Below are 23,720 nucleotides of genomic sequence, written 5' to 3'. Positions count from 1 at the left end.
GGGACAGTGGCCACCACTCCTCTGCTTCCCTGCCATCCAGCGCAAGCAGCAGCAGATTCTGGAGTCAATGCCCTTCTGCTGTCTTGATTTATCACACAATTTTTTATGTAGTCAGAAGTTCTGATTCAGCTGACTGTGAAGTTTGCTGATGGGTTTGCAAATGCTGGCAGGAAAGTACAAGGGTCACCTGCACGGTTCTGATTCTGCCGTTTAAAAGACCGCATTACTCATCCGCACAGAACGCTCTCCTGGGCAGGATTCCATGAGAAAGCATTCATTTCATCCCTTGCATTTTGCTTAGTTATGTCTGTTTTAAGTCACATCATTCACCACTCCAAAACTACACTGCTTTCCCAGTAGCATTTTCCTTTCTATATTCATTCCAGACCCCTCAAAACATGGGTTCTTCCCACATCAGTGCAACACATGCCCACAGTGTGAAGCATTCAGAACTGGAGGAACCACGACACGCTGTCAGATGCTACCAGAAAAGTGCATTTCCTAACACATCACACAGTGCCTGGATTTGCTGATCTTCTACAAAAATATTCTGGAATACTCTAAAGCAAACTAATTACTAACTGCACACATATTTGCACGGCAGCAGAAAGTGGTGCACGGCCTCAGGCTGCAATGACATCTCGTGCTGCTGTGCTGAGGGCTCCTGATACTATGCATACAGAAACTTCAGAGCTTCACAGGGCTGAAGATAAAAACTGCTCAGAGCCTGTGCAGCATGGGTAGAAGCCCTGCCACCACCATCCTATTTGCCAGAAGGAACTGCCAATATCATTTCCTCTTTAGATTCATCTTCAAACTGCACTGTGTTCTTACAGAGACACGGGCTTATTCAGTAAGTACAATCCCTACAGTTACTTCTTTGCAGAGCAGAATAGAGGAGATTTGGAACATTTTGAAACTAAAGTACTCTGTGTGCTCTTAGCCATTAATGATCAACTTAATGCAGGATGAAATTATTTTTGGAAAACACACTCGCTGGAAGAAATATAAATATTACTTTCTTATCATTCAGCTTTGCAAGACACACTTCAGGCTTTGTTGGGTTGTTTCTCCTCAGACAAATTCAAAAGGCTCCTCAGATCCAATGGGCAGATTGGGTCTACATTTTAAGTTACTGTTAAAATAACCACAGGCTCTGTAGTTATTTTACACACCTCCACGTGCCTCACTGCTCAGAAATAAAGTGTTCAGAAGGGCAGAGCTTTTTCTGGACAACTGCTTGGAGTCAAGTAGGAAAGCAGACGTTTCTCAGCCTCAGAGGGACATGATGACATACCACACCTGACTCACTCACCTGCTGCTCCATTGTTTGTGGATGGATGAAAGTCACAAAATCAACCGAGAAGTAACCAAGCACTCCTTTAGATTTACAGGCTTCTCCAATTTTTAGGCAGAGTGAATTAAGAACTGCTGGATCAACAGAACACTGCGGAATGGTGGTGCCAGATGATCGCAGAGGTCCGTCAGCATGGAGCTGGTCTCCTGACGACACTACTCTTATCTCACCCGTTGGCTCTATCAGCACATCCACTGTAAGGTTTGTGACATTTTCTGAGAGCGGGAAGGCTTCTATCACACCACCTAGTAAGAAATGAATTAGCAGTTAAGCTAGTAATCAAATTCACATGTGATGCTCTTCAGAGTGCACAGAATGAAACCATCCAGCTCCTATTGTGCTCAGACATTGCAGGGTGGACTGCTATGGAGATACAGCAAGTAAATAAATGTAATGGGAGCAGCATAGCTAGGACCCATGAATCTCTTAGAAGAGAAAGATCTCCTGTAGCACTGAACAGCTTCAACCAGTGGCTTTTGATCTGCAGATCCTTTGCAGCAGTTCCAAACTTGAACTATATCACATTTCTGACAGGATGAATATGCTCTTGGGTAATAGGAATGAACTTTGGGCTGTCTGACAGCACAGCTGGAAGAGCAGTGAAATGACACTGCTGGGACCTTTGGTGAGCAGTATCTCCCGCTAGGAAGTAATCTTGGAGATTGCCATCATTCAGTGGTCTGAGATACATCGTCTGCCTTTCAGTATTCATCCTCACGAGGAACTTGGTGTGTAGAAAAGCTGACAACTTCTAGCATGGTTGTCCGTAGGAAAATCACAAAAACTGGCTTGGTATTCTGGATTTGCCATTACTGAGTGCAATACCACAAACTCAGGACAAACTCATACGTAATGAAAACTGCTATTGTTCATGTTAATTGGCACTGTTTTTCCCCAAAATATATTTGAAGCTTGGCCTCACCCTTGTCTCTTCCACATACGAAGAGATGTACAAAACATGTATATCCACGATATACAAAACTGTGGCAGAATTACCACAGAACCTTACCACCCAAAACACAAACACTGCATTTCTTCAGTCTAAAATTTGGCATAATACCATAGGCACAAAACCACGTTAACATAGGATGCTGACATGCCTCCGTGCACATTTGCAGAGTCCAAGCAATAGTTTTCTTTGCACTGCCTGAAATGGACAAACCTGTGCTCCCTTCTGAGCTCCTCATCAGTTGGATACTGCAAAGGTGCTGTGACAGTTAACGCAGGAAGCACTGATGTGATCTCCACTCCACATAAACACAACTTCCAGCACTCAGACTGGAACTAACTCAGGAGTAAGAAGCTGATTCCTACTGAGTCACAATTGTGTGAGAAAGGTATTCCAGGATTAATATAGGTTAAATTCTTCAATAAGACGTAGGACTGATAGAATTGTCACCTACAATTCATTCGCAAATGAACATTCGAAGCGTAATGGAGAAATAAAAGGAGATAAATAATTAAATGAGCCCAAGATTAACAAGAATATGGCATACAATATGGTATAATTACTCCTTGTAACACTTAACAGCGACTTTGCAGTCTTATTTACCTTGACTAAGAAATGTTTGGAGGAATTTTTCCCATGTAGGGAATCGTTTCTCATTGACTGGCTGTACGTGCTGTGCTAAAAGGCCCGGCAGCTCCTGGGAGATCTTCACCAAAGCTGGCTCCTGCAGAAACAAATTAAATAGAACCACAAGCAATTTTACTACAGAAATGAAAACTGCTTGTGGGGTGATTAAAAACCAGGCCTCCAACAGGCAAAAAAAAAAAAAATGTGGTTACTGTTTACCCACAGTCAGGAAGCCTTTTTTTAATTTTTCTACTTACTCCTCTTCCCTCCTATTGCAAATTGTTCTTCTCTGAAAGACAGTTCCACCCCCCGCCTTCAGTGTAGCATCTATTTCATTATAATTTATATCAATAATTTGATCTGGCAACTGAAAATGCTAAGCACTTGGTAACTGCTTTGTGATCAATACCAGCAGTCAATAACTTCTACACTGTTTATATTTTGAAACTGAGCATATTGGAATAGTCACATAGCCAGACATAGTATTACTGACTCTATGTTTAAGCTGTTAAATAAGAGCAAACACCCTCGAGTTACAAAAAATAAAATAAAATACTTGAGGGAATTATCAAACACAGGTTTTTAAAACGTTGCATTCTCCAGTCTGTAACGTAAATTCAGAAGTAAATTTGAGCCTTAATCTACAGTAGAATTTGATCAGCCATACTATAGGTGATAAACTAGCTTTTTCCTAGTATCAAGTCCTTGGCTATGCAATCACACAAACCAACCAACCCCATTAAATACAGAAACTAACAGTATTGCTTTACTGCTCAAAACCGTCCCAGAAGTACACAAGCATATAAAGTGCAAGGACCCTGACTCTATTGCTTCGGGCTCCTTTCCTTGCTGCTTCATAAGCATTCTCCTGCTTCCCCTGGGTCTCTTTGCTTCTGTTTTACATCCTCTTTCTCCAGCATCCTGTGCTTCAGAAGGTGACCAACTGTCCTCTGATCTTGGCACTGTCCTATGCCACAATTGTGCTATCAGGAGCTCCGGAGGAACGTGATAAAACCTTATGGCTAACATGTAGGAATTGAAAAAAGGCATCATTCTCTTTGTACACATCAGTGAATTTAAAGAGATCTGCTTTGTCGTGAAACACCAAAAATACAAACTGATAATCATCTTGCTGTGATTTATCTAACAGAATGAGGAGGATGTGCCAATAATGCGGGTATAGACTCCACGTACAGCAGACCTTGATACATCTTGTTCCTGTGCACAGCCTGCCTGTGAGACTTTGGAAAGAGGCTCTTTTATGGGCTGTCCAGCCACAAAAAGGGGGATGGTTCCTGTGCCCTCAGTGAGGAACTGATGGTGATCTATGTGGGCTCCTATCATACACTACAAACAAAAATTTAAATGCCTCAGAGAAAAATGTTTATAAATGGCTTAAATCAGTATACCTACATACGAAGTATATATAGATTGACAGCAAAACAAAGGACCACATAAAGAGCAAGAACCAAGCTCAAAATGTACCCAGACTCGAGTCTTACACTGATAGTTTCCTTACCAAACAAATCTGTAACAAGAAATTGAGGGGTTTGATACCTTGGCTGACTAATGCCACACAAAAGTGAGCAAATATCTGTTGGCCTTGTCTTGTGCTGTATTCATGTTGAAATATCACTAAGCCAAGAAGCCACAAGATCAGGTTTGTTTGTTGCACACTGAAAAGAAATACAGCTTTGGAGAGAGGATCTGAGCCATGATGAATGACGTGAGCTGCTGACTGACACATCGGTTTGCACCTGTCAGTGTGTTCAGCAATACCTCCGTCACACTGACTCTCATCCCTGAGCCCAAATGCCTTTGGGTGTCGTGCAATGAACTTTACTGGTTCATGAATGGAGACTGCTGGCAAGACAGAGTCCTTTCACCTCGTCTGTACGTACAGGAACATCATATGCCACTACTGCCTGCCCAAGTGATGGACCTTAGGCAAGACTCTGGCTGTTCTTCCTCACCAGCCTCAGTGCTGCTTGCATCAGTGAGGTCAAATAGCACTGAAAGGGTCACCAGCTGAGCATGAGCTGCAGGGCCACGTGTGTGCCCCTGGCCCCAGCACGGCAGCACCCTGCAGCTGCAAGCTCCATCAGGACAAGCTGACTGCAAAGGGTGCATGCATCCAAACCAGACACCTCACTGTTTTTGTTGTTTTTCTTTTTTTACAGAAATAACAAATCCAAGGAAATCTGAGCGATGTTCTGGCAAGATCAAACCCACTGTAGCAGTGCTTTTAACAAGGTGTGCCTGGATAATCAAGGTGTTCACAGAAGGGAGGCAGGCAGCCACTTCACATGGATCAGCACCTGGAGTTCCAGCTGAAGGGTTTTTTTTTGCAATGGTAAGCTCTAAAAAGGCAATAATCCTGATTATAGGGAGTTTTAGTAGGCAAATACCAGCCCAGATCCAACATTCCCTCACGAAGGCAAACCTTTTAAAAGGATCAACGCTCCGTAGGCTAATTTCATTTAAATGGGACGGTATCTCCAGCAGAGCTTACCGATGTTTTATTTCTTGATGTGGCCCCAAACAATTCAGAATCATAGGCTCAGTGTAAACAGGGAGCATTTGTTTGAATTTTTCAGCTGCTGTTTCTTAGCACCAGCAAAACACAAGCAGCCCAGGACTGTTTACATCGTTTGGAAACCTTTAAATCTGTCCATATGTTTTGCACCTTTTTATAATGATGAGTAAGCATGAAAAATTGACACCTTTTTCCCTCTAAACACAAAATAATTTCTCACCCTTCTGCGTGCTGAATTTTAAAAGGCTTTTTTAGAGTAGCAGTTGCGACAAAAAAATAGGACCAAATGTGGCATATGTTGAAGGCACCGATTGGAAATCTTCTCGAGAAAGATCAGTTAACAAAGAAAAGCCTGTTGAGAAGATAAGTAAATAAACAGAAAGGAGAAATAAAGTTAGACCTAGGAAGAAAGACCTAGGGACAGAAAGAGGCTGCGGAGCAGAATGCATGAGAAAAACCTGGGGCTTTTTAGCTAAACATCAGATGGAAAGGAAATTATTTAGACCTTGCAAGCAAATAGAGTGAAGAAAGTGACTCCAAATAAGTAAAGCTGACTGGGCCAGAGAAGAACAAAATGACAGATCCTCAGCAATACAAAGTGCCCGATCTTTGTTGAAGTCAATGAAGCTACAGCAATTTATGCCACTCCAACGGCGCTATGACAATTCACACCATTTATACAGCACATCCTTTACACTGTGAGCAGTGGAGCTGTGATAACTTATTCCAGCTGCCTCGATGTGAACTGCTGCAGCCCAGCTTATCCTTGTTATCTCATCAACACCGGCAAACACAGCCATATTAGAGAGGTCCAGTAACTGCCTCTGAACTGCAGTCCAAATGCATGTAATTATTTTCTGTTCTGCAAACAGAACAGAACTGACATTTTTCCTAATTTGTACAGGTATGTGCTGACCAGAACCACAATCTGCCCGCTGAACAAAGCTTATCACAACTAAAACACAGACTACCCCACCTACTTAGAAGTTTGCAACCTGATTTAATGCCCGAGCGTTTAATTCTAAACTGCAAATTTTAAAATTAAAAAGTGCCAATTTTGCCTTCCATGAGCTGGAAAAGTACGTTCTGATAGAAGGTAACATCATGTAAAACAGCCATCATTACCAAGTAACACAAATGTTTTTCGTATGTAAAATTGCTTTGTAAAATATTTGCTCCATCTGCTGAAAAGTAGCAGAGACAATTTTCCCTGGTAGCTAATGGCCCATTTCAGCTGTATGGCAAGCGACTCGCCGTGGCTGCGCCTTGCATTAAGTAGAACGGCGAAAACAGCGCACAGAATTCTCCACTTACGCCGTATTATCTACTCACTGCTTCCTGAGAGCCCGTCCCTCATTACCACGGCCTTCGCTTTGGATCAGCACACAGGACTAGGGTTGCTTTGACTCAAGAGGCTTTTTGTCAAACCGAGGCACATATGCTACGCTTCAATCTAAAAGCACAAAACAGCCACTTTCCTTGACGACGAGAACAAGAAGGTTAGTTCTCTTTCAACTTTCCAGCACTTAAACTGCTGTTCCTTTTTTCACACCACATGGGGCCATGGTTTTCTCTTCTGGCTCATGCTGTCGCTCTGCACGCTGAGGATTTCAATATATAAAGATCAAGCACTTCTTTTAATTCTAAATTCAGTTACACACGCGTGCACACAAAGCAACAAACGCTGGCCAAGTCCAAAACACCCCTCCCAATTGCTTCGGGTTCATTGTATACTCTGCTGCTTACCATACCTCTATTGAAAAGCACATGTTTACATTGTGCCCCAAACTACTTCAACATCTGCTAACAGACCAATAAAAGATAAATAAACCAGGATTGTTTAGATGGAGAGATCCTTTCTATTTCCTCTGAACGCTCCCGAACTGGCAGCAGCAATATGCTGCCGAGATCCCCCTTTGTACATGTCATCTCTGAAAACAATGTATGCAGGGAAATCAAAGACAAAACCACTGCAGCAAGGATCGGGCAGAAGAGGGATCCTGAAAGCTCCACCAAACGGTTCTGCGGCTTTACGCACAGCACGTTAATTGGAGATGGTGACAGTTTCATTAAATGGTTTGTTTTCCTACTCCAAAGAATACCCTGAGTGCATTGCTATTTTATGCATAAAAGCATCTATTTGGCAAGAGGGTGGCCTTCATTTTTTGGGCTCCCCACGTGTACCTGCAGAGTGAGGAAAACATGACACAATTTTCCTACTTTCCCTTCAGAATAAATCTCATGTTTACGTCAAATGCAGCATTTGTCTGTTCAGGAGCACGGCTTGATAGCACTCATACAAAATGGGATAACCAATACTTGGGTACATCTTTACCTAATTTTTATTGATCTCTGCAAATAATGCACAATCAATTCAGATACCCTCAAATTACTAAGATTTCCCTAATTAGTTTCTTTTTCTGCATTTCAAACTCCAGAAATTTTGCTCACTTGCTTTTTTTTTTTGCCCTCATTTCTGGCTTCCTCTCTAAAGAAAGGATTCCAATGAATTCCAAACAATGCCATTTCAGAAAGAAAGAGCAGCACCGTACAAATAATCCACAGCCACTCGCCAGGAATGGTATCTGAATTGCTGAGCTGTAACGTGGAAGGAATTGTCAGACAAAACCTGTGCTGCATTTTGCCAACAACACACACTTAAACTTTCTTGGAGCTGCCTCTGCACTCCTTTTTGGATTTTAGCAAAATAAACATTTTTAAAATAATCCAAGCAGGCATTTTATTGCGCGGGAGAACATTAACGGATTTCAGATTTCTTTAGTGCTCTTGCTTTATCCTCTCCCTTCTACACTGTTATTGCTAAAAACTGGCAGTTAAATTCAATTGATTCAAAATATTCGGGATCCATATGGCCTCAAACCCTGGAGCTGAAGTTCTGATATTGCCTCACTGCTGTTTTCCAGCATTTGCCTCTACTCTAGTCCCCAGATGGTGGAAGTAACATTTAAACCTCCTTTCCTCTGCCTTGTACAATAGACCTTGGCACCATTTCAACTGTTTACTCCGGTAATTAACAGCACTGATACCACAACAATTACAACTCCTACAATCTTAACACAATAATGCTATGAATTAGTGAGAGCTAATGGCTGGAAGGTATAGTGGTTCCAGACTGCGAGATCTGTGCATTTTTAGAATAAAATAAAAGGTACAAACAGCACGCTTGCGGTAGACAATGATTACCTAGTAATTAGTTTACACAAAGCTTCCTATTTAATGGCAAAACGCTGTAATTAACGCGTGACAGAAAATCAAAGGGTACTTTGTAAGCATATGAAAAATTAACACTGCAGGCCTATAGCTTTATGTACTGATTAGAAGCATATTAAATCAATAGGACATACACACCAACAGCTTGCATATCTGATTATTCCCAGTCTCAGGAAAGGATGTCATGCCTTCCATTTAAGCAAGGACTACAATTGCCATGCTTTGGTTTGCTAAGGATTTAGGAATCACCCAAAACACTGCTTCAGCAGCTACACAGAGATAGCAATAAACTGAGTAGGAGCACTGCAGATAGCTTAAATATTCACTACCTGCAAAATTCAGGTTGTGTTGCTGACAGCACTGTCCATAGCAGGAAACAACCTGCAACTGCTAAGCTTCAAAAATCAAATACTCCCTGAAGTCTTTGGGATCTTTCTCTTTTGCTATTAAATATCATCTTGGACAGAAGACATTTTCAAGGCTTGTCAGAATTCGGCAAATGGATCTTCTGTGTTTCTGCCACAGCTCCTGCCCCTCTTCAGGCTGGAAAATCCTGCAACCCTGTGTGAACAAGGGCAGCATGGTGGAGCCTTGCTTCACAGCCCCTCCACTCCATATGGTTCAAAACCAGTCAGAAATCAGAAATCAGTGTGCTGACAGTGCCACGTTTCTGTGTCTCTTTGGCAATCCTATGAGAGGTTTCATTCTGACTTATCTGTAAGCATGCTCTTTACTCTGAATTCTTGCTTCACTAAAGAAAGAGAATATGATACGTAAGCTTTAGGCTTCTTACAGTGAATGCAGCTGGTTCCACCCGCAAAAAGCTTCCTCAGTGCTATTCCTAATTTCCAGGCAACTACAAAATTTATCTCTTTACTTGTTTCAGAGCTTTTTGAATACTGACTGAAGCACCTTAAGTTTAAAGAAAAACACAGAATTTCATAGGATTTTGTCTTGGCCTTTGAAATGGTAAATTTTCAAAGCAATCTGTGGACAGTCCTAAACCCAGCACCTGAATATCGCCTCGTGCGAGTCAGACTGGAAGCTGAATTGTCTGGTTTTATCACCTTTTGAAAAGATTTTGATTTCCTATTATGCATTTTAGTGAATTAACCAAGACACAGTCTATAGGGAAAAGAAACCGTGACAAAATAGAGTGACACAAATGGAGACAACAAGATTCAAGCACTCGAACATTTAAAACAGGAGGCTGCCCAAGCACATTAAATAGCTTTTCCTCTTCTACAACAGATACTTAATGGACACTTTTGAAATGGCTGCGTAGCTACGGCCAATTACAATGGCTTATTCAAGAGATATTTGTTGCCTGTTTTTGTGTTCTATTCTTGTACTTCAGCTCTTCTCCTCTTTATCCCCACACCTCCCTCCTTTTGTTTTCACTCTGATTTTATTTACCTTAGGGTTGCTGCTAGGTAAACTCGCAACACATTGTTGATCCTGGTGGTTAATTAAGAGATGCAAAGTAATAAAAGTTAAATCTGAAATTAATTTGACTATTAATCTAACCTTGTGATTAAGCTGCTATTTAGATATGTAGTTATATAACGTGGTGGGATCTCTGTACAGTCCTGCATTGTTTTCTATAGAATCACAAAATGGTTTGGGTTGGAAGGGACCTTTAAGATCATCTAACTGCAACTCCCTGCTGTAGGCAGGGACACCTCCCCTAGACCAGGCTGCTCACAGCCCCTCAGCCTAGCCTTGAGTGCTTCTAGGGAGGGAGCACTCACAATCTCTGGGCAACCTGTGCCCATGTCTCATCACTTTCATGGTAGGAAGAACAGAAGAGGTGGCATCAACAGGAAAACACTGTCATCATGCATGCAAAAGGCAAGGGGACAGCAAGTGGTTGAGGTTGAGTCAGGAGGCACTGCAGACTCTGAAAGCCTGCTGTCTATTCCAAAACAAGACAAACACCTCTACTAACACGGGGGTGTTACTACTACTAATCAGGGTCAGATTCTGATATTCTTTTTCATACGAAAGAATACCTTTCCAAATGGCCCCCAGTTGCCAAATGAGCATCCATGGTGACAGCAGCTCTCTTGATACTGAATCCCATTGGAATCTGGACCTCAAGATGACATTTCTGATCAGCTGGCAGACTTATACCAGCCTTCAGAAGGATGAAGGCCTCACAGAGACATTCAGCATAGTTTGTGAGTTCTACTCCTTGTGCAGCTGCAAAATAATTAATTGCTCAGATAACTCAGCTGCTGCAATACACTAACAAGGTAAAATACATCAACAATCTCACTCTGCATTTTTGCTTGCCCAGTGCTTGAAATGAGGAGCCTGAAATCACTCTCATTTTCAGATGGAATCGATTTTTATACAATTCAAACTCAAAAACTACATTATTTTTTTAATACCTTGCCTAGTACATACCAATGAGGAAAATTTGGGTATCGTGTCTTAAACTGCTATGCAAATGATGCTATTTGTAAGTATTAACATAATTTAGTGCTTACAGTCATATCCTCATTTCTAATAATTCTACTGGAATGGAGAGTCTTTTGGCTGTACTCTTAGCCTGCAGGATAGTCTTTCATCAAAAAGCTGAATTTTTTAATAACCTGCCAGCATATGTTTTGTGTGTGGCAGCCTACGTCGATGACACAATGTCTTCATTATCCAAAGAAGCGAGTGTACATACTGTAATAGGACGTTAAAGGATGCCTGTGCTCATAAACTAATGCTTTGATGTTTAAACGTGCATCATTACAATGGTATTCCTTAACAAAGGATGATTTTAATCCTCTGCTCTCAATGGTGATACTCAGTGGAGACTACAATTCATTATACATAAAAAAGGTCTCCCATTTTAGAAAAGAAGGCTAATTTCAGAAGACAGAAACAGTTGAACACACGTATTCAAACAAGACATTGAAAATTGCAGCAAGTTTCACTCTGCCAAAGCTCCCTTGGAAACTGGTTCGGATGTATGGAAGTTTTCCTGCTGATACTAGGAAATTAGATCAAATGCATCATTCCATATACAGTTTCCAACATACAACGAAGTATTGCTTAGGGTTCTGAAGGATTGGCTGCATCACATCCTAACGTAAACACTGTATGAAAGAGAGAGTGGAGAAAGCTGGTTATCACTGTGTCCCTTTATTTGGAGTCACCTAGCCACAGAAACATTAGGAATGCTAATATAACTCTAGATGCTTGCACAAGGAATTTATACCAGCAAAGAACTGGACTTTGTGAAACTGCTTTTCATCACGTCTCCTCCCTCCAGTTCTGACAGTGGGAGCAGGATGTGGCCATGGCCTGGTAGCTCATGCTCCACAGAGCTCAGTGCCACACCGTCCTTCCACCAGGGCAGCTCTTCATGCTCTGCTTTGCATTCCTTGCCTTGTATGGAGTGAGGGATCCTTAGCACATCAGAGAAATTAGCGCTTCAGTTTTACATGATAAGCTCTGTTTTATAACGTGGAATTATTTTGTAGCTGTCAAATGCAACAGAAGTGTAAGCAGCCCAATTTGAAATTTTAATATACAATATAATTCAATCAAATGAAAATTTCAAAACAGTTTTGATTGAATTAAAAAAAAAAGATCAAGAGAGCTGTAATGAGTAGTTTATGTAAATTAAACAGTTCTTTCTGTACACATTCCTTCTGGCTTTAAAACCACTACGTGAGGAATGAATCTGGCACCGCACACAGAAATATTAAATGCTTATTGAAATTAACATGTTTAAATACCAATGAATATTTAAAGTACAAATAGTTCTTCGAACGCCAGAAGTAATGAACTCTCATTTCAGACATTTTTCTGTGTTTGGGATGCATCATCTTACAACCTCTCCCCAGCATGTGGATTTTTACCCATCTCCCAGTTCACTAGTTCATGCTATGCCGTGTCCCTCAGTGAAGTGTTTATAGACTCTCTGTCCTTACCCGAATGCCTGCTGTGATGAAACGTGCAGGAACACAGCGTTCCTCAGTGTTGTGTTTTTTACAGATGAAAATTGCTAGCAGGCTTAAAAGTTATCAGTAACGAAAGATGTACAGAAGTAATAATCCTTAGCAAAACAGAATAAAAAGTTATCACTTTGTATGTGATTTCAAAGTGGTAAGTATTGTTCCCCTGATGAGTTCAGTGCTTTTGTTCCTATGATTCCAACATATCAGTGTACTGTGAGGCTCTACCACCTACATAAACCAAATGCTTTGTACCCAACTTATTCCCAGTTGGATTTCAGACATTTGCTTATATCTGGGGCTATGTCTTCGCTTTAATCTGAATTACTGGTGCCTACTAGTTCATACAATCTTCTCTGAACTCTGCAACACCAGCTCTTACCTGCGTCTTAAAACAAAAGCCTAGACTACAGAGTTACAGTGAGGAACAACCCCAGCAGAGCATTAAGAAGCTGGGACTCCAAACAAGATTCCTTTACTACTTACGTGCGCCCACTTCCTACTCCACGTCTCAGGGCTGTGCCTCTGTCGTTCCTTTAGGACCCAGTGGTAGCACTCCAAATGCAAGATAATATCACAGAAGGCAGTGCCATTTCCTCCAGATTCATCATTCACTTTAAAGAGCCATCGCCGCACTTCCGTATTGTCCACAATCAGCTGGCTGAGAACACCGATCAGCTGTGGGGCAGACAGCGACACGGGGAACTTCTATAACTTCTTTTACACTCCCTGTTCCCAAACATTTGGAAATTTATTTCCTAACTATGGTTTCTGTTTCTCAGAGCTACTCACGTTGCTGTTATTTCAGATACTTAGCAAAAGCTGAATGCTTCTTTGATAAAGAACTTACGGTCCTCATGCCGAATTGAGCCCACTTGGGCTGAGTACCTGCCGGCAACAGAGCAGCCCCTGTAGTTCATGAAGAGAAACCTGCCTGCCCAGGCTGTCCTGTCACATCAGAACCTCAAGAAATGTTTCTGACAGGGAATGGCATGGAGTGGGCTGCACTGTTTGCAGAATCAGAGAAACAGTTGTGCCAGATTCCAACACCAGCCGAACATCTGTGAAATTTTCCTGCTGGAGAGTACATTATATGGCTATAAATATATGAAGCAGCTACAAAGCAGGCTTTATTAAAATGCTAATTATTTATTTGTATATGTACACAGATTTAAATGGCTTTAAAATGCCTTCTGCCCAGCTGGTGTAGGATGCAATTAGCTTCTTTGAAATGGCAGATGCCTTTGAACCCGGTAAAAGTATTACCGGATCTTTTTGATTGGCTGGAAGGTATTTTTTCAAAGCAATTTTTGGGACTTCTGTTGTGTGTTCAGGTTTCTGGGTTTTTTTTTTGCTTGTTAGTTTTCAGTAACCTCAAATACAATGACATGTGTGCTTCAGGTGCCATTATTTGTGGCTTTTGAGAATCCCATAAATGTGTTTTTCTTGATGACTCCCCTACAGTAATGAAAAGGATCAATAATACTGTAAAGACTGTAGCAATCATAAAGAATTATGTGCTATCTTTAAGTGAAAATTGAATTGTGTTTTAACATAGTGTCACCTTGCTTTGATTATTTAACCTAAAATGTCAATATTTCATACAAGCAAACAGCTGCAGAGCTTCATAACACTCTACTATGAATCAAAAGTATTAGGTTCATGTAAGTTAGTTATTTAACAATAAATCAAACAGCTGTTTTACAGATCATTGATCACATTTATTTCATCTACTATAGAAGCTGCAACGTATCTGAGCAGCTTAGGCTGTTTTCAGTGTTAAAGGTGATTAATAAAAAGCAAAGTAATGTGAAAAACCTCTCAAAGCACATCTACCAATTATTTTCCTGAGTTCTATCAACACAACAAAAAAAAGATTTTAAAAAGTATTTAAGTATGACTTGTAATGGTTCACAATTAGTAATTACAAATGTTCAGTGTCAACTGAACGCACTACAGAAAAGTCTTGTGCTTGATCATCTTAATTTGCGTTTTGTTCTCTTCCTCATGCCAGCAAGACAGCTGAATCTACCAATGTTAACTTCAGCTGCAGATATGCTCAGTAAAACCCAAATTGAATGGGCTGACTTCTTAAGCGGAAGACATTTTCATCAAATACTTAAGTTTTCCAGAAGTCTCTGTCCTATTTTCAGTCACTGGTAAAACTCCCATTAATTCCATTAGGGCCATGACTTCACCCACGGAGCAGCAACACAAGCAGTTTGAAATAACCAAACCAAAAGGCCTTATATATTCTCAAGAAGGAACGTGAAGAGTATCAGAACAATTGTACTGCTTCCTGACTAGGATGTGAATTGCATTTACTTGGTTAGATACGGCCAAACAGAGCCCAATCTCATACATGGCTTAATCAAACCTACTTAGGCTCTAATCAATACAGTCATGGCAATTGCACAAAGCTTGCATCCTATCAAGTGAAAACAGGCACCTGCACATTAACACAACCCAGAGCACGTCCTGCTTACCTGCTCGTGGTTGTAGATGTCAGATTCTCCAGGAGGGGTTGGCACACAAGCACTGGCAAAAATGCGTTTACTTCCAGACTTGGTACCGTAGAGATGAGCCACTTCTGGCACTGAGCCCAATATAGGCACATTTAACATGTCTGCCACTGCTAATTCATCTTTGTGGGGAACCCCTCCGATAATGTAGGCATCTCTGCTCTGGATTAGGATTTTTATTCTTTGGATTGTCTTGGGACTGTACTTCAGCTGAGTGGCTAGACACATGTGATGCTTCTGTATAAAGACAACATTATTCTTGTTAAAAGGTGTTCTTTTCTATTCCATGGACCTAATTTATAATGTTACACACAATAAATACATTATTAATAGCAGGCTGGGTTATGACCTATCCTGTAGCTTAGCAGTTTAAATTGATAAAAGCTGTTGGGGTGAGGCTCCATAATCGTGCACATCTTTAGTGTGTTGGAAATGGGCTCACTGGGAATAGAACTAATTACTACACATCTGTATTTATTTGATCCATGCGGAATTATCCTTCTGTCAGTCGGCAGAGAGGCTGGTGGCCTTTGGATAATAGTGATTCATCTCAGCAACACTGCTGGCATCGTTTAACTCTAAAGCGCCTAAAAATCAATACAAAAATGAAGAAAAACCCCTATAGCAGAGAACGTATTTCACCATACAGTTGTGCAGTATCTGAAGCAATTCTCTGAAAATAAAACATTTTGATTTACCAAAGCTTTCACTGATCACATTAAATTACCAGGGATGTACATTTCCATTATACAGTAGCTCTGACAGACACTGTAAGCGCGACTGCAGAGCACTCAAAGTGAGAGAAGCATTTTTTTGTTGTTTAAAGCACAAGGTTTTCAACTTCTGGAGAGGAATTTAGAAAACAAAACAAAACTTTTTTACATTGACATTTTATCTAATCAAGGCTCTTGTCAAGAAAGCATTCCTTGCCAGAACAGCCTTGAAAGGAATTGCCAGGACTGAGAAACCCAGCTTACGTTCCTTCAAAGACCTAGATGCTCTTGTACATGGACCTAAGAATAAATTCTGACTCCACTACTTCCACCTCAGAAGTGGGCAAGAGGAATCTCTTCTAACAATTGCTCAGTGCTTTCCTGTACCAAACACGTAGCTCCCAGAAGTGTCCAGGTCTTGGCTGCAAAGGCACCGGATGTACAGCAGGGAGAGCTGGGATATATCTCTAGGTCAGAGAAATGAGAGACCCTCCAAAACTCTGGTAGGAAAGGGGAGTTACAAGTATAAGAGCAAGGGGAGAGACCCTTAATGCCCTGATTCAGTTCCTTTTCTCTTGAGCTCTGGTACAAAAGCATGGAGATGGCCCTTCCTGTCGGTCTCGTGGCAGTTCTGCCATGAAGAGAACAGGATCGATATCCATCCCCGGTCACTTGCTCCCTGAGGCACAAGCAGTGATGTAGGGACGAGATTTGCTTTGTGTCTCTCAATAATGGATTTTACAGTTAATTAAGGAGTGCAGGAAACAGGCTGTAAAATCTAGTTCATTTCTGTTCTGAGAGTGGTATAGCTGCCGTGATACATGGCAGTGTGAGCAATAGCAGGAGAACTGAGTAACACACAGAATTCCAGCACAACATGCATGGACTAAGGGTTAGTGGATTACCTGAAGCACAGCTCTCAGTTCTCAAGCCAAGAGGTGTTTTTTCCCTCTTTTTTTTTTTTTTTTTTAACTTCTCACACTCAGAGAAGCTGAACTTGGCATCAGCTTCACCAAGATGGCAAAGCCACCACTACTCCATTTCGAATTTGCTGCTAGCTGAGAAGCAGCAGAGCGTATCACGCCGCTCCTGGCTGCACAGAGTCCCACGAGATCAGTCTAATGGCTAGCATCTGCCCGAGGATGCAGGTGTAGGGACACCCCCTTCTCCCTTCTCCTTCCTGAAGATGCCAAGGTCATTGAGACCAATGGCTGACTAGCAGCAGTTACAAGGGCACACTATTCCACACATAAGAGAGACATTTGGAAAGAAGCATATGCTTGGTGAAAATAAGGTAGTTTGAGGATTTTGCATATAAAGACTGAACAGCCACTATACCTCAACCTGCAATTGCCCATTGTTATTAATGGCACCAATTTACTTCTCAGCATTCAGTAACTGGGTGAGGGGCACAATCTGTATCTGTGAAACAGCCCTTGAAACTAAGGCTAGCTGCTCCCTATATCAAAGCAGGTATATATTTCCCAGTAAACCACAGCTGCATAATAACAGTTGTTTGCTCTTTGTCTGGAAAATAAGTTTGTTTGGGATATTTCAGCAGAAATTTGGAAGAGTAATAGCTATACAGAAGAGATGCATGCTTGAAAATGATCTGCTTTTATGTTAGAACTACTTCAACCAAATCACTGTGACCAAAATTGGTCATTAAACCCATTTTTCATTCCTGTCAGCACATCCACGTTGAGCAGCACACTGTCTGCCCGTAGATGATGTGCTTTAGATGATACTTCTTGCATGTTTTACACTGGAGGTTCTTTTAAAGCTTCTGGCATTTCATAACTAGTCCTGGAAAAATAGCCCAGCATCCAGAGGGGGAAAAAAAAAAAAGAAAGGTACAATAGTCAAAGTGCAATTGAAAGAGAACAAAATATGCCACTGGTATTTATCAAGGATTTACCATCCAAACAATATTGCTTTTCATAGTGAAGGGTCAAATTCTGGCCCAGCACAGGCAGATGTGTTTCTTGCAGATTACAGCAGCACTCAGATGAAAGACGAGCACTAAAGGAAAGCCCAGCTCCTTAAAACACAAATATTGACTTGATGCTTTCCTCCAGCTTCAGAGAAAACAAAACTCACTTTAACTGTGACAAAACTAGCCAGCAGCTCTGACTCAGTGCTCCCCTGGTATACTGTGAAAATCAAAAGCACTTTCTTTCCATGGGTGGTTTCAAAGTACATCAACAAAGCTGACTCAAACACAGACACATTATGCTACTACAGAACTACATTTGAAAAGGTAACACATTTACTACATATGAAAAGCTTATTATGTTCTGATTAACCTTCACCTAATAGTTGTCCAACAAAATAACTAGAAGAGGGTTATTAGTAGGTATATATATTGAAATCAGAAACAGGGCTTTGAGCATATATATACACGTATCAAAAACTTGTAGATATTAAATGTTAGCAAAGATGCTGTATCATTAATATTTACAAGATAAAATTCCCCTTCCACTGTAATGGAGGATGGCTGCACTGCAGTATCATCAGGAACGCTGCGTGCAGCACACAACAGAGAAGGTCTCTTTGTAGACCAGGGCCCAGTGCACGAATTTAAAAATGACCTGCCAGGTTTGAGAGCAGTAACTGAACCATGTAACCTAAACAGTTCTAAGTGCCATTCATCACAAAGTTCTAAACTGGGTTTAATTGCAAGATACACTACTAAGACATGAACGATTGGATGCTGGGCTACCCACAAATGAAGTCTGAGTAATAAGAATGGTTTATTGCTTTGATTTGCTTACAGATATAAATCTATCAAGTTCACAGTCCCAAGCATATGGTAAGCATGGACAGTGGTCCGCAAACAGCCAATATAGGACCATCTCAACTAAGTCTATAAAGCTAAACCGGGGTATTTATTTCCAGTGCTCTAACTAGTAGTCTAATCAGTAAAGCCCTTAAACTTGCCATAATATTTCACTGATGTGTACCAGAGCGTTACAAGTTATAAAATTTCCAATTTAATTTTACTGCATCCCTCAAGCTGTAGTAATTAGAAGACAAACTCACAGGGAAGCTGTTTATAGCTTCAGGGGTGAGAATTTTGAACCTGTCCTGCAGGTCACTCATGTCCTCAGGGTTCCCAGATCTAACAGCTGCCTGCAGACCCAGGAGTTTATTGTAATACTGCAGTAACTCCTCACTCAGATGAAGGGGGCAGATGTAGATGACGTCCACGTTGGCATCTAAAACAAAGGGGCACAGTGTTCATTACTGGGAGAAAGGTAGACTCTATTCAGAACTGCAATCTGACGATTCCTGATCATTTGCTACCAAACAGCCTCGCTAAAAAAGGGCTGGAAATAAACCCGAGATTTTTAATTCCCCAATCTTAGTGGTTTAACTGCTTTTTCCGTGCTTCAGCATTTCTCTGAAGACAGGTCAGCAACCCAAAGAAATAGCTACTTTCCAGAATTCAATCTGCAGAACATATTGGGGGCAGAATTTTGAAAGAGCAGCAGGGGGATTTATCTGCACAGCTCACATTAACATCAGTGGGAATTGTGCGCCGCTTTAAAAATATATCCCATTAACTTCAGTAAATTATAAAACCGAGCTATTAGGTTCAGAAAGCTGACGAAATCACGCTTTCACACACTGCCTGGATTTTGCACGGCCTGTTCCTTCTCTTGTCCTGTCCACATAAAAGCTCACGGTGGGATACCATTAATAACTATTGCTGAGCACGCGAGTGCAGATCAGCTGCTTAAATAACCACGGTGCGAAAATCTGCTTTTCTGCATGTAAAACAACTTGATCTGAAAGACAGTGAGCACACAGATACTCAGGGGTGAGAAAGGGAAAGCCTGGAATATATATGCCATCTTGGAGGAAAATTTTAACTACTATGCTCTGAAAAATATTAATAGATGACTTAATGAATTAATTGCCTTGTAAAATTAATAGAACGTGCTGCCAAAAGCACTCCTAGATTTTGATCCAACTCCCGCTGAAAGCAGTAGGAAGTCCTTCATTGTCTTTGCTGGGCACAGAGACAAGAGCCCTGAAAGTGCCAGGGACAACTGCTACCACGTGGGGTTGAACCAGAAGCAATGCAAGAAGTGGAGTATGGAAACTCTGAACCTAGCAGTGTGAAGGAATAAGATGTCCCACTTCTTCACTTTGAATTGGGTGAATAAAATGCTGTGACACATTTTACCACCCTTAGCACTGCCCTATCAAGAGACATCCGAGTCTGCTTCAGATGCAGTAGGGCTCCAGGGGCAGGTTAGATAACAGCAGGTCACACCATGCATGTGGATACTCTGGTATTGTAAAGAAAAAAACAACACTGTAGAAGTCCATGCTCTTTCGCCAGGCACAGGTAAAGCACTGAGCTAGTTAATAATTTACTTCATGATTAGCTGCTTTGCATCTTACTCGTGGTCTCTTACAATGTACAATGGAAGCAACTGTCCTGTTCACAGATTTTTAGCTAAGGAGGACAGCCTGTATAACACATTGACTTTGTACCTTTAAGTTACCAACTATCATTTTAGAGACAAAAAAAAAATCTATGTTAAAACTTGAAAAAATAAAACCATACCGTGGAAAACCAATATTAGTGTCTAGATAATATATAAAAGCAATTACATTATTATTTTTGGCAACTGTAAATTTCTGGATCTAGTACATTTGTGTTACAAACTTATTAAATGGCATTTATAAAATAATAATGATACTGAAATATATATGAATCAAGTAAAGTATGCCATTCCAGGGAGCCAATGGAGTTGGTCACTGACAAATAATATTCCACATTTGCTTTGCTTAAGAGAGGACCATCATTCCAGGGAAAAACTTTTAATGTACGTCTACTGCTTCATTTGCTAATTAAAAAAAAATTGGTTTAAATAAAATCTTGCTCTTTTTTAGTACATCCTTCTCTCCATATGAGCATGAATGAGCACCAGCAGGATCAGCTACCTAATTTTGCAGAACACTGTGCACTTGTGACCGTTCGTGGTGCTCAGCACGCCTTGTGGGATGACGTCACGTTACCTTGTCACAGTCAGAAAAATCAGCACGACGTTCTTATGAGTATCTTAGACAGGTGCAAACAGCACAATTGCTTCTGAGCTGTGTGCTCTCCACATTTCATATTAATACAAAAGGAAATTCCTCACCCACCACTCTTTTGCTCACAAGTAAGGGCAGACAGCGATCATAGCAGAGGCAGCTGACAGCTTGTAACGTACCCAGTATGTCACACAGCCTTCCCAGCTGCAAATTCTGTTGAAGAGCAAGATCAGGAATATGTTCACGGATGCACTGGGAATATCCTGGAAAACAAGGTCAAAGTCACCATCACCATCACCTGAAAACAAACAAAAACACACACACAAAAAAAAACCCTGACCCCTATTTAAAAGAAATCAGCTACTTTAGATTTATATTTAAAAAGCTGTAATGTAAATATTATATAATAAAAACACTATACCGTGCTTAGGATTTATATTACATCATGGTTGGACTGGATGATCTGGGAGGTCTTTTTCACCCTTGGTGATTGCATGATCCCACGATGTAACATGTTTTTGTGTGTTGAGATATCAAGCAAATAGTGAAATGCCACAGACCCATAGAGCTTTCTCACTTAAGCGTGCAGCCACACCGGAGCATTTCGCTCAGGTCTTCTGTGCTGTTGGATTTCTTTTATTTTTTTAAATGTTGAAAACAAAAAAATGACACCATCATTAAGCAAGAGTCCTGGTAAAGCGGTGCATTTTGTACTTCACACAGATAAAAGGCAACAAAAACACTTCATTAAGGAGGTGTCTCAGTGGAACCTGATCACTTTGTTGCAGAGGATGAATGAGTGGCAGCCTGTCTGAGCTGGGATTACCTATCTGGAGGTCAGGCATCCAACTGACTGCATATTTGCACTCGAAAGGACTGCTGCAAATGACATGACCACTGTGACTATAATCTCCAATCCTGTAATTTAAAAATTAACTTGATTCTAAATGAATCGGTACATATGTACACACAGCCACTCAGTACGAGGAATAGCTGTGATTAAATCAACAGGGAAGATGAGCTGAACACTCAGGATTTGCCATAGAGCAGCGACCGATCCTTTAACAAAACCCTCACAACGCTGCAATGTATCTGCCCACCAACAGTCACAAAATGCTTTGCTGGACAAAAATTTGCCAAATATTTCATTGCTTTCACTCTGGAAGACAGTAACGCTGTTTTTACTGCAGGGACAATTAATATAAGTAATTGGCATTCTAAAGAGAGGTGGCAATGCCACCTTGCACAAAGCATCAGAGCACATTGGCACCCCACCAGGGGAGGGTCAGCCTCGCAAAGTGCGAAGCACGGATTTTCACTTCTCTGAAGGGACGAGGAGGGCCCTCCTCCCTTGCTTGAGTTTTATGATAATGTATGTGCAATGACTTCAGCGAGTGCTCCCAATTTACGCAGGGCTAAGTTGTAGGGAGAGTTATAGGAGTACTAAACAAACAGGGGTGGGAATTGATGGCAGGGGGCCTGCTTCCACCTCCCTTCCAACCTCAGCCATGACCTCTTGCCCGTAACTGCCATTTTCTTGATAAATCTCTCGTCTCAGAGTGCCTTCCTTAGCATAGGATCCAGAACACTTTTCAAACTCCACCTTTGAAAAAAGAAGTGGCACAGAGGAGAGGGACAGTTTGTGGCCCCGCACGGTGACGGCTGAAAGGGACAGAGGAAAACCAGCAACCCTCAGCCCTGCGTGCTTCCAAGAGCCTGGGACAGGTGGAATAAATAACATCTAACTTTTCTCACTACACTCAGCACACCTGCTGCTCTGCTGAAACTGCTTTGAAAAAGGATTCCTGGATCACACGGGAAAGCTCTGATACGCACACTGCAAGCTGTATAAGGTGCTGCTATTTGGGTAGCAAAACCCATCAATCGCTTAAAAACAGTTAAAAGAGGAAAAGTATTCGAATCTCAAATATTGCAGAAGTGTATTCATCCATTAGAGCGTGGGAGTAAATCTGATTAGAAGCCTACAACTCATTTTTCATTGTGCTAGCTGGCAAGAGTGCTAAACAATCTTTACACTAGGAAATTGATATTCTGCTTTCAGCTGTACTACAAGTCAGAAGTTTTTGTTTTGCAGAAATATATGGAAACATTTGCTCCTCACCGCAGCATAATTTAAGTCCTTTGCTGTCCCTATTCCTGGATTGTTTCCAGAAACGAAACTCTGAAACTGTTCTTAAAATGAAAACTGCTGAGAAATGCAGTTAGGACTTTATCTGTGCCTATTGGAATTCCACTTCCATGAGAAGAAAAATTGGATTCTGACTTGACCCAAACACCAAAGTCAGGGAAACGTGTTTAAAGAATTTGGGGCTCTTTTTTGGTCTCCCAGGTTAAAGACAGAAACCATCAACAGGAACCAGCATCCGGCCAAACGACGCCTCTTGGTGTCTGTCTGTAACTCAGACACCATTTTGTGTTTATTCAGATTCAGCATGAGAAACAAAAAACAACAACAGAGAAAGCCCTGCTGAAGTCAGCTGCCATTTCCTCCTAGACTGAACCAGCATTGTTTTGATTGCCCAGCGTCCTGAAACCCCACCCAGGAGCCTTCTTAATGGGAACGTAAAGAAAAGGAGGCAAAACACTGCAGAACAGTGGCTGAGGGTATTTGGCAGCTCTGTTTCCAAACAAACACGACAAGATATGGCTGAGCAAAGGCATCACTGGAAAAGAACAGAAAACAAAAGCCACAGTGTTGCTAGCTGGGCTCAAAATTGTACAGATTTTGAAGAAATGACAAACGGGTTGATTAATTT

At 41.2% G+C, this 23,720-nt stretch overlaps 1 protein-coding gene across 1 annotated transcript in view; it reads right to left on the bottom strand.

The window, feature by feature from the left end:
- Positions 1-23,720, bottom strand: part of IQCH (IQ motif containing H) — a 57,342-nt gene that overhangs the window by 14,132 nt on the left and 19,490 nt on the right. Inside the window, exons 11-16 of the mRNA XM_065734357.1 lie at positions 21,123-21,206; positions 18,934-19,109; positions 15,143-15,415; positions 13,143-13,334; positions 2,910-3,030; positions 1,316-1,602 (exon numbers count right to left, since the gene is read on the bottom strand). Coding sequence (XP_065590429.1) covers positions 1,316-1,602; positions 2,910-3,030; positions 13,143-13,334; positions 15,143-15,415; positions 18,934-19,109; positions 21,123-21,206 — 1,133 coding nt within the window. The remainder of the gene's footprint in view (positions 1-1,315; positions 1,603-2,909; positions 3,031-13,142; positions 13,335-15,142; positions 15,416-18,933; positions 19,110-21,122; positions 21,207-23,720) is intronic.

Source organism: Cyrtonyx montezumae, unplaced genomic scaffold (genome assembly GCF_038088225.1).
Source record: "Cyrtonyx montezumae isolate F1298 unplaced genomic scaffold, pur_monq_1.0 scaffold_17, whole genome shotgun sequence".
Lineage (NCBI taxonomy): Eukaryota > Metazoa > Chordata > Aves > Galliformes > Odontophoridae > Cyrtonyx > Cyrtonyx montezumae.
The sequence above is the reverse complement of the archived record's forward strand: the minus strand, read 5'-3'. Positions and strand labels throughout refer to the sequence as shown.